This window comes from Nicotiana tabacum, chromosome 16 (genome assembly GCF_000715075.1).
Source record: "Nicotiana tabacum cultivar K326 chromosome 16, ASM71507v2, whole genome shotgun sequence".
In the NCBI taxonomy this organism is placed as follows: Eukaryota; Viridiplantae; Streptophyta; class Magnoliopsida; order Solanales; family Solanaceae; genus Nicotiana; species Nicotiana tabacum.
Genome location: NC_134095.1, coordinates 165259824 through 165272187, shown reverse-complemented (window position 1 = coordinate 165272187; position 12364 = coordinate 165259824). Strand labels below are relative to the sequence as shown.

The 12364-nt window shown below is 36.0% G+C and overlaps 1 protein-coding gene across 1 annotated transcript; it reads right to left on the bottom strand.

The window, feature by feature from the left end:
* Nucleotides 1-1784: 1784 nt before the first annotated feature.
* On the bottom strand, nt 1785-10255 carry LOC107819133 (pre-mRNA splicing factor SR-like 1). The gene is made up of 5 exons (XM_016645219.2): nt 10130-10255; nt 6652-7044; nt 4654-4734; nt 3716-3787; nt 1785-2969 (listed from the first exon to the last, which is right to left on the bottom strand). Exons 2-5 carry the CDS (start codon nt 6940-6942, stop codon nt 2106-2108), a joined length of 1308 nt encoding a protein of 435 aa, XP_016500705.1. The 5' UTR covers nt 6943-7044; nt 10130-10255; the 3' UTR covers nt 1785-2105.
* Between the last annotated feature and the right edge of the window lie 2109 nt (nt 10256-12364).

Below are 12364 nucleotides of genomic sequence, written 5' to 3'. Positions count from 1 at the left end.
CACAAGGATCTATTGTATGCAGTCTTACCCTGCATTTCTGCAAGAGGTTGTTTCTATGGCTCGAACTTGTGGCCTCCTAGTCACATGACAACAACTTTACTAGTTACGTCAAGACTCCCCCTTCATCCTATGGCTAATTATCTTACTTATATCTTATTCTTTTACTTCAATTTTTATTTTTGTGTTCGCATTGTGAGAACTGGGTATGCCATAGCGGTCTGGTACCATCCCTGCCAGTTAGGCTATGGATCCACACTGTGAGTCACTAGTTCGATCACAATAGTCGAGCACCACCACTGTTAACTTGGGTTCATATTAACAAGGGTGGAGTCCCAGCGGTCTGACACCACCCTTATCAGCTAGAGATCACACCCATTTTTCACCTTGAATTGATCAAAATATACGACGTTTTGACACCATTAACTGAAGATTAGATCCTGTAACTGAAGATCTGTGGCTAACTGATATTGCCCATCACCATTATCATAATGACATTTTGACACCGTCCCTGTCAGTTAAAGATCTCTGATAAGGCTGCACTATGCCAAGGAGCATATCTCAAAATTTGTTCAATCATCTCAACTAATCTGAAAGCTTTTCTTTTTTAACTTTATGTGCAAGATTCTTATTACTTAAGAGCGCATATCTAACACAAATTATCACATGGTATTCTATATCTTTCAATTGGAAAGGCACAAGCTTTTACGTAATACATGATTTATTCAAAGTTCAACACGGTAGTAAATTCAAGATTTAACTTGGTAAACTTCTTAATGGAAATCATGTGATAAATCAATGTGATGTAAGTAATTTAAACCCATTTAACAAGTGCGGAGGTCATATCATGGAACACACTTCATCTCTCTCTCTCTATGTGTGTGTGTGTGTGTCTTTGTCTGTGTTTTGAACCCATAATGAAGCTTACAAAATATAATGATTCCATAATCTTCAAAACATATTGAAACTTAATTTAAGCTTGGACTAAATATTAGTTCTGTTTCTTTGGCTTAGTAGTGAGCTCTCTCCCTTTCCTTCCCCAAATCGACGTTATTTCAAAATACAAGCATATGAGGTTCTTGACCTAATCTCGCGTTCGCTCTTTTAAGGTCTTTTAACATATGTATTTGATTTTGTATGTTAATCTGGTCTCTGTGGTGTACCAAAAAAAAGGAAACAGCTAATAAAAGTTTCTGACTTTAAAGAAATACATAATTAATATGCAATAATCTCATAACAGAGGTCTTGGGTTCAAGCTTGCAAATGAGAAATTCTGGTAAGAAACATCTTCTCCTTTGATGGTCTTACATGACATGAATCCAGATTTATCAACACAGGTATCGAAAACCGAATAACAAATCAAAAAGAAAAAACACGTAATGACTATAGTGGAGTTGAGTTTTCGCAAAAATTCTATACTCTTAACACTTAAAAGTATTAAATGAAGAATCTAGATTTCCAAATACCCAGTCATTGAGTTGACAAAGAGTACTGTTAAATAGAAAATGAGGTACTCGACAGGAGTTGGGTACAAATTCTTCTCCTTTTCCTTTTGTGTGCGTGTTTAGAAGATGTTTTGGGAAGAGGGGCTAATGAATAGTGGAAACTCAGTAAATCAATCCCAAATGGAAGTGAACTGTTCATATTTGCCAAAAAGGGAAGAAAAATGAAACAGAACGGACAAAAATAAAAGAAATCCATTTAATACTTGTCTATCAATCTATCAGTAGCAAGTCAGCAAGAGTAATAAGCAAAGTATAGAACAGAGCAAATCCTGCGATCACCGGTCAGAATAAGTTTTCCGATAGTGTTGATTAGTTGAGTTAGCTGTATCTGTCTAACATAGTAATAATGTTTGAACAACAAAGGGACAACTGAATCCATCCAATAATGTAACATACGTTTAAAATAGTAGAGTAAATCCAGCTTACACACAGCTCTGCTCAACTGCACAATCATGATACAACATGTCCTCGCTTTAGATATCAGTTGCATATTCCCCTTCGACAAAAGTCTAGCCGACAACGTGCTCTTTTGTGCAGGTGCGAGAGTGAGAGGAATTACTCGCTTCTCACAATGGGAAAAAGAGTCTACGTAAATGTGACCAGCTACCTCCACGAACCACCAAGTCTGATAACCTCCTCAGTACTTGTATCCCTGTTTGGAGCCCTCTCGCCGCCTACGTTCTCCTTTTGACTGCCTAAGTCACCATATAGATCTTTAAGCTTGGCAAGATTGCTAGATGCAGCCTTCTTTTCCTTGCTTTCATCTCTAGGTGGAGTTCGCTGTTGATCAAGACTGGTCCCTTGATCATGCAAACTTCGGCTGTGGCTTCGACTCCTACTCCGGCTCCTGCTCCTTTCATAGTCTCTTCTGCTTCTTTCTCTTGAACTTCTATCATAATCATATCTCCTGTCTCTATCCCTTCCCCGATGTCTGTCATAATCATACCTCCTGTCTCTATCCCTTTCACGATCTCTCTCATAATCATACCTCTTATCTCTATCCCGATCCCTGCCCCTCTCCCTTTCTCTTTCCTGGTCCCGGTCCCTATATCGATCCCTATCCCTATCACGGTCTCTGTCCCTAGGCCTTTCCTTCTCCCTCTCTCTGTCTCGGCCCCTGTCCCTTTCGGAATTCTCTCGGTCAGATATATCACGACTTTGACTCCGGCGGATGCTGGGGGACCGTCTTGAATCATCTGCACCATCCTTATCATAGGGTGGTGGTGCGATTGTACGTCGGATGGGAGATGAATCTCTAGTTGATGCACGATGAGGTGCACGCTGACCAAAAGACACTGAAAGGGAAGCTTTGACAGAAGGTGGCCGACGGGAGGTTTCCTCAGATCCACGACTAGAGTCCCCGATCGAACCAGAGGGTTTGGTCGGGAGATTCATTTTTTCGAGATTGGCAACTGCTGTCCGCATAACAGGAACAGGAATCCGGGGTAATAGTGTGTCAAAATAATACTGCAATGAAAAAGAATGTGCAAGTGAATCATGGGAGCAGTTTGAAATACACTAATAGCATTATCCAAGTGTCAGGTAATTGCACATGAATAGGAATTGAAAACCCTGATCCACCAAAGCATACTTCTTGCCTCCTCCCAGTTGAGGCTCACTTACTAGCAAGTCATGTCCTAATAAGTGAATGGCATAAATGTGAAGCTCCAGAACTCATCTAAACATTAGCGAAGCACCCATACAGGCGCCTACATGCTGTGACAAATGAGAGATCTTCCGATGAAGGGTCAGTTCGAACATCTGAGTTACACCCCTTGAGATTCAATAAACATCAAAACTGGAAGATGTAGACTGCAGCAATCCAAGGCCAAAACAATAACATGAAAGTACGACTCAGATGTTTTTTTAACAGAAATGTCTTTTTATCAAGTCTAAGCACATAATTGCAGCCATGGAAACAGTTGAGGGCAAAACTATCACAGAATTGTCTTTTCATTCAGCTGTTAAAAGATCACATATTCCGGAGCAGAGTTCAAAGAATTATACTGTGTCAAGATCCTTTATATCAACTGCTTCACTACTGACTAAGCAATGGCCATGATATTCTACTTTGCAAACTTAGCAAACAAAATCAGAGCAAAATAGAAATGCAAGAGAAGAGCATCCATTAGAAATATCACGAGTATATATCTATTGCACCACTGTGCTAAAACATTCTCCACAAAAGGTCGGGTTTAGAGGTGGCACCTTACCTGTCCGAGAAACAAGTCACGCACATATACGCCCATTGTGGTCATTCGGCCACTGGATCCAGGAGAGAATTCCTGAATTAAATAGTTAATAATCAGAATGAGCCCTAAAAATAAACTCCCATCATGAAGATAAACATCATAGGTGAACAAACTAAAGACATAATGGGCCTGTTTTCTGAGATGCTGCTAAAACTACTGAAAAGAATCACTGCTTCAAAAACCCCGTTTGCAGAAGGAAAAAAAAAAGGAACAGGAGATGGAATGTAAAAAAGTAGGTAAAATCTCAGAAGTGTACCACCATACAAATATTAAAATCAGTTCACCTGCAAAAAAAATCATGTCCACGCACCTTCAAGCAAGAGTGGTCCTTGCATCCTAAGGCATAAGGAGTGAGAATCATAGCATAAAGTATGCACAGATCATGTAATACTTACGACACACAATCAAGATCAATATCTCAGAAGCAGAGCTGAGAACAACATGGTTTTAGGCATACTAAAAGAGAGAAAGATAGAGAGTTCTTCACTAAAACTATTGGAAAGTGAGCTATTGTAATAGAAATAGTTAACTGGTGATTCAAAGGAGACCATTCAGATAAAAAAATGCTGATTGAAAACATATTGATCAGCTAGTTTAAAATGAATGAAAGCAGAGAGGAGGGGCAGGAAATTAACTATAGAGGCAATATTTTGAGCGGATTGACGAAACAAGAGAACAGTAACAAATGATTGCATTTCTCCTTCAAACACTATATTCCATGAAATTGATGAAAATAGTCAAAGTTGCAGACAAATCTATAACATGGAAATGATCAGGATTGATAGACTTGTTGTTTGTATGCAAAATGTCAGAATCTTAATAGAATGCTCAAATGCAGCATTTCAATCCAAAATAACACAATAGAATAATCTACTTCAGGTAGAGCACTTCATTTTTACCTCATCATCTTTGAGATAAGGCTCATACCAAGCCCATAATGTCTTAAAATCAGCAAGATATCTCAGATAAAGGAACCCAACCTGCCAAAAAAATTACAAGCATTAAATCAATTGGCAAGAGGCTCAAGAATGTAAGTACAACAATGTCAGAAAACAAAAGCACATGAATTTGGAGAGTCAGGGACATGGTTTAATTGGGGATGCAACTGAATTCTCTATTCATACATGTGCTACTTTCAATAGGTAATGAAAGGAACTACTGTGCATTAGATGGAATTCCGAAAGCCTAATTTTGATTCATTACTTGGTGAAGCAGTGACGGTGATGGCAAGCAAGTGGAGGATTTTTTAAGCATCAGCAACTACAAAAAGTAATGTTGTTAGCTTTATGCAGCATTATGCAGAGAAAAATATAGAGAGGGAAAAGCATGACATAACCTGGCTGGTAAAGAAAAAAAACTCAGTACGCCTCACTCGTCACTAAAGACTGCCTCTTCAGGGATGAAGTGGATCAAGTCTGCCTAGAAACTTTCTTATAACACTTAATCTAACTACTGATTGCCTATTAACAATTATTGGAAGAGTAGAAATAATGTTCCTTTTCCCTTCTGCTTTTGGAAACACATGACACACTCCACGGATGCCTTCCACTCCTTCACTTCCAAATAGAAACCTTTTAATAGAAAACACTATTAGAGGTAGCGGTGTGAATGAATATTCGAAAACCGACTAAACCGACCAAACTGTACCACACCGAACCAATTTTTAGGTTTCTTTTAAAGAAACCATAGGTTTCTATATAAATCTATAACTGCACCGATAATTAGGGTAGGTTTTTTATTTTATAAAAATAAACCGAAAAAATACCGAACCGTACCGAATAAATTTTACATGTAGAAAATATATTTATTTAGTAAGTTTAAAAATAATAATGCATTAAATTTTCTTTGAGCCTTTGGAATTATGAAAACTATTACAAGCCAACAAGTAATTAAACTCAAAATACTAATTCTTAAAACCTATTATGCTACTTCTACTTAAACTAAGTTATTTCAAGTATCTTTATTGGCAAGACAACGTATTCTAGCAATTATGAGTAGCAAACTACAATGAATATGTTTCCTTTCATATAATTTAGATTTATCTTTTTGAATATTTCTATAGACTTTATTCTTGAGTCCTAGCTTGGTATATCTTTCAACTTGTGTGATTTATATTTTCTTTGCCTTTATTTGATTTCTTTTCGTTGTTGTAGAATAGTTGATGGATCTATACTCTAGCCATCTTTCTTTTTTCTTTTTTAATTCATCATCCTTTAAACAGTAAAAATGTCTAGAGAGTTTTGCTATGTCCTCTGAAAGAACGTATGTTATTGAATTCTACTTCTACGGGTGAATTTTATATGATATTAAAAAAAATACCAAAAATTAACCGAACCGTACTGATACTGAAGAGAAACCGACATGATTGGGACGGTCTAATTTTCGGAAAGTCTAATTTTGGTTATGCATAATAAAATAACCGAAAAATTGGTATGGTACAAATTTTATAAAATAACCGGCCGAACCCAATCATTGACACCCCTAATTAGAGGCGGTTAAAGCTGCGGATTAGGGTTCTCATTTTATCCAAATCCATTCATCATTTTTGACTCCACTATGGAACCTCCCTTTGACACAATAGCAGAGCGAATTGGACCGACTTCCAGGCCAACCGACAGCATCGAAAACTCTCAACTTCCTTTAATGGTTCTAAATTCTTTTCCAATCAAAAGTTAAAAAGGGAAGAAGGTTTTTAAGGGAAAAAAGTATGCACACTACTAATGTACTAGTAGTAAACAGGCACGATCATCAGCTGAAAACAAAAGCAAACATCTCCTAGAAATCTATACAAAAATCTTTAGGGAATCACAGACAGTACATTGCGAAAAAGAAACAATTCATAGCTAAGAAAGCAACAAATCTAATAGATAAAGTGTAAGATACAGAACACCACTTACAGCTCTAATGTAAGGAGAATCTGGATGCTTTAACAGGCCATGCATTTGCTTGACAGTAAGTTTCATCGTAAAGAACTTGTAGAGAAGGCAGAAGGCTGTTGAAGGACCACGACAGTTGCCAGTCATCCATGGTTCCACATGGTCAACTTGATTATAAATTTCATCAATCACTTCGTGATAAGTTTTCAGGCGCAATAGGTCTCTGAAATAATCAGAAGAAAGAATGTTCATGCACAGAACCTTCTCCAGCAATTGGTCGATCGGTCTCCCAGAAGTCTTAATCTCAGCCATGCCCTTAGTGATGTAGGCACCAAAGTGTTATCTTTTCCTCCCTTTGCTTGGCCAACAATAAAAAATGATATTGGAAAGATTAAGGTTCAGATACCAGGTTACCTGTCACAGAAAATAGTGAATAAGTTACATAACATAGTGAACTAAAACTTGCAAAAATGTACACTAATATAATCACATTTCAGATGGTTCAGCTAATACAACCATCCCATGTTTGAAAAACTAAATGATCATTACTGCTTGGCACATTCACACAATCAATCAACTAACAGCTTGTTTGGATGGTTGTTCCTCGTTGTATCGTATTGTATTGTTATCCCAAAATAATGTTTGTTTTGATTGTTTCATTAAAATTGGTTGTATTGTATTGTTAAATCCATTGTTCCGGAACAATGAAAAGTCCCCTCTTTTGAACAACCGATTTGATGTGGTGGGATTGTTTCCTATTTTTCTTTCCAATTATGCCCTAACTTATTACTCCACAATTCTATTTTACCCTTTATCTTTTTTTCTATTTTAACTCCAAATCTCCAACTTATAACCTACTTTGTTTTTTTCCAGACCAATGTTAAAGGTGTTTTGCCGCCTCCTGTTTTATTTTCCAGCCTAATTTGCTTTTAACTCAATTCTAATTAGTTGTGCTCCTTTGTTTTGCCTTCTTCTGTCTCGCTCCTTTGTTCTGCTTTCTTAAGGTGTTTTGCCTTCTTCTATTTTGTTTTTCAAAATTATTTTTATACATAATTATTGATAAATTTAATATTTAAACATTGAGGGTATTTTAGTAAATTTATCAGTTACAGTACAGTACGATACAGTCAAACCAAACAACAAAATATTATTTAACAATAACAAACAATACAATCTATCCAAACATTGTATTCATAAAACAATACGGTACAATACAATACATTATAAAACGATGGGAACAATGATCCAAACAGAGGGTAAGTGTCGATCCAACTTAATTGTGACCATATGAATCCTCTTTATTCATTCAGCTCTATTGAGGTCCATTTCATCTCAATAGTAAATACTCTGGCAGCTTTTCCGAAAACATGAAAGGTGATAAATGGACCATATCTAAGACTACTGCAAATCTGCTTACTTGCTGAAGTTTCTCTGAAGAATTGAGTAGACAGAAGAAGTGGTGGAAGATTATTCCAGCTTGCATTTGGTGGACTACATGGAGGGAAAGAAACTTGAGGTTTTTTGAAGGAACAAGCAGCCTTATTCAGAAGATTAAGATGAGTTGTTTACTGCTGTCTCACTGTTGGGGTAAGGAAGAATTTTTAGATGATGCAGATTCTTTGATAGATATTATGGAGTCCATGTAAGTAGAACAAGGATACAATTCTCTCTCTCTCTCTCTCTCTCTCTGTGTTTTGAATTGTAAATACGGCTACTAGCACAGCCTTTGTGCTAAATATTTATAAGTTTGTTTCCATTATAAGAAAAAAATCATCTATCAAGGCAAATTGTGAGTTCTCAAAGCTAAAGGCCTCTAAAACAGACACTTGCAAATATACAACACACAAGTAAATGAAAAAAACTCTTGACAAACATCAGACTTAATGCAAGTATACCAGTGCTTCTCACCACATCGATAAAATTATTACTTTATTGCTGTTTGGGATCCAATACTTCTTCATCCCGAAGGAGACTAGCCTTATTTTTTTTTATAAGGTCCCGAGGGAAACTAGCCTTATAACTTCCCATTGGGTGAGATTTGCACCTAATCCACCCATCCACTCAAATACGACATTCAACTAACTTGCACTAGTAGACTCCTATTGTATTGGAAGTAAGCACCCATCTTTTTACTGTTGTCAACAGTTCTTCCTAGTTCAATGTTTCTATATTAAAACATTTCTTCTCGTAAGCGTCAAAAAGACCGTTCTTCAAACCATCTCTGATGCCATTGAGGGGCATGAGAAGGCTACGAAAATCACAGACCAGATGATAACACATATTCCTCATTAAATCATTTCTCTGTCATTTCTGATGTAAAAACAGGAGGCGGGGGGGGGGGGGGGGGGACAAGTGAAAGTGGAGTGAGGACATCTAACTCCACTCTTATTCCTAATTCATCGGACCAAAATACACCCTCCATCTCATAGAAACTATATAAATGAAAACACCACCTAAAATACAACTAGCTCGAGAAAACCAAACAAAAAGTAAGCATCAAAACATTGAACTGAACCAAACAAATCCACCACCAAATTTTTCAGGTAGTTTTCCCCGTCAATAAGACTCAAATTAAGGATTCAAATGATATACTTGAATTCAAAGTAAAACAGAAAAACAGATTTCTTCTTTACTGCAAACTTCACACATTGAAAAAAAAAAAAATCTTTGAAACTCCACTTCTTCCTCCTAATTCACAAGACCAAAATACACCCTCCAGCTCATAGAAACTATACAAAAGAAATTACCAACAAAAACACCACTAGGTCGAGAAAAACAAATAAAAAGGGGATTTCAGTTATATACACTAACAGTGCATAAAAAAATTGCACCATCAGTCTAAATTAATATGTTATGACAAGTTAATTACCTTTAATGCTAGTGTATCAACCAATGCTTATTAATAGAACTACCTACAATTACCTTTTAACTGAGATGATTGGGAAGATATTTTTTAACGTCAGTGGACAAAACTTAAACTAAAAAAGGGATTCAAGTTATATACACTAACAATGTACAGAAATTTCCACACTATCAATATAAATTAACATGTCATAACAAGTTACTTACCGTTTATGCTTAGTTTATCAATCACTACTTATTAACAAAATTACCTGCAATTACTTTTTAACATGGGTAAATATTACACCTTGAGTGCATAAAACTTAAACTCATAAATTCCTTCAATAAAGCTTAAATTACGCATTCAAAACAATACTCAAATTCAAAAAATAAGTTAAAAAGGGGGAAAATGATAACTTTATGCAAATTAAACGAAAGGAAAGAAATTTTTTCCTTACTTAAAATTGTACAATTACTACTGTCAAATAGAGCTTAAATTTACAAGTTAGAAACACTAGAAAGCAGCTAAATTATAGACCTAACTCTACAACGAATGTTCAGAAACCCTAGATTTCGATTGAAAGTTAAATCGAGAAGATTTTAATGCTTTTAAGCTGAAAAAATCAATTAACATACTGGAAAATTGAATAATCTTTACCTTTTTTTTCGTTGTTGAGCAGAGAAATCGATGCAGAGCAATAATGGAAAATTGACGAGGTGTAGAGAAGAGGAGAAAAGAAGCGGGGGGTCGAGGGGTATACGAACTATTGATAAACTCCGAAATGGGCTTTTGAGAGGTCCAATTGACAGAGTTTTGGACTGTAGTTAATGGGCTCCTTATTCAACAAAGCCCAGTTCTCCTGGAAAGAATTTGGGCCGTTCGGCGTTTTATCGTAAAAATAGCACGGTATAATCAGTTTTCGGACTGGTCATTCAAAAATAGTCAACGTTTACGAAGTCAATAAAAAATAGCTACTATTTTGCTGCAATAGAGACCGGTCCAATATAATATACTGGAGTTCGGTGCACCTGTGTATGCTCCAGCATATTATGCTGGACCGGTATACTTTGTTGACTCCAGTATAATATACTGGAGACTGGAGCACCGGTGCTCCAAACTCCATTATATTATTGTTGGAACTCCAGTATATTATGTTGGAGTTCTAGTGTATTTATGCTGGAACTCCATCATATTATGCTGGAGTTCCAGCAAACTTATCCTGAAACTCTAGTATAATATGCTGGAGTTCAAGCATACTTATGCTGGAACTCCAGTATAATATACTGGCGTATTTTTCGAGTTTTGAACAGTGTTTTCGCTCAGATTTATCTTTACTTGAAAAGTGACTAAATTTCGATTACTTTTAAAACTGAGCTATTTTTGAACGACCAGTTGTAAATCTAGCTATTTTTTAATTTCTCGATTATTATTTTTTAGAGCAGATAAAAATATAATACCTATCAGAAAATTTTACATATTCATTTCGTAGAAAAAAATCATTTATGAATTAAGAGATATGATTCCCAATTATTTATGTGATATATTATGTTGAGATTATATTTATATTTTCTAGGTCAAGAAGTTATGCTGGAATAAGTAATGTAGAATCAACAGAATATAATGGTGTGTTTGGTATAAAGGAAAATATTTTTCGTGGAAAATATTTTCCAATAAAATATTTTCTTGGAAAATAAGTAGCAATCTTATTCGTTTTTCGGTGTTTGGTACGCAAGTTAAGGAAAATAACTTCTCAAGAACATTCATAAATAATTTAGATACAATAACTATGAAACCATAAACTTTCGAACCAACAACCTTCCAAATGCACAAATTTTATAAACTTCTGAACCGCTAAACTTTCAAAACTGCGAACTTTCGAACCCGTAAACTTTCAAACACATAAACCTCCGAACTCATAACTTTGGAAGTAAAATTTCGAACCTGTAAATCGAAAGATGAAAAATTAACTGAAAATATATAAGAAAATATTTTTTTCCGGGGGTGGGGGGTGGGGGGAGGCAGGGTGCACAAAAAATAAAAAACAGAAATTTGAAATTATAGAAAAAAGTAAAAAAAAAAAATATGCCGGGTGGAAGGGGGGTAGTGTGGGGTAGGTGGGGTGGGTGAGAAGGTTGAGAGGAAGTTTTGGAAAATGTTTTCCCTTCTCTTGATAAGAAAAATATTTTTCTCCAATTGGAGGAAAATGAGTTAATAAGGAAAATGTTTTCCAAAATGTTTAAGCCAACCAAACATGAGAAAATTGGAAACATATTTTCTCCTTCATACCAAACACACCGTAAATATTGCATTAATTAGGCAGAGTTTTATATTTGAAATTAAGAGTGTGTTTGTTATGAAGGAAAACATTTTCCAATTTTCCCATGTTTGGTTGGCTTAAATATTTTGGAAAATATTTTCCTTATGAATTCATTTTCCTTATCAAAAGAAGGGAAATCATTTTCCAAAACTCCTTCTTAACCTTCCCCACCCCATTCTCCACCCTCAGCAACTCACCTCACACCCACTCCACCCAACCCCACCCCACCTCACCCCCTCTCTCCAAAAAGGCCTTTTTTCAAATTTCAACTTTTTCCGTCACCATCCACCCTGCTATCCCTCCACCAACCCCCTCCCCCCAAATATTTTTTTACTTTTTTTATAATTTTAAATTTCTATTTTTTCATTTTTTTTTTGCACCACCCATCGCCAAACCACCACCACCCCTCCCCCCGCACAGAAAATTACTTTTTTTTTTGTAATTTTCAAATTTCTGTTTTTCGATTTTTTGCCCCCCCCTCCCCCATTGCCCCCACCCCGCACAAAAAAAAGTTATTTTTTTTACTTTTTTGTAATTTCAATTTCTGTTTTTTTTTTGTTTTCTGCACACACCCC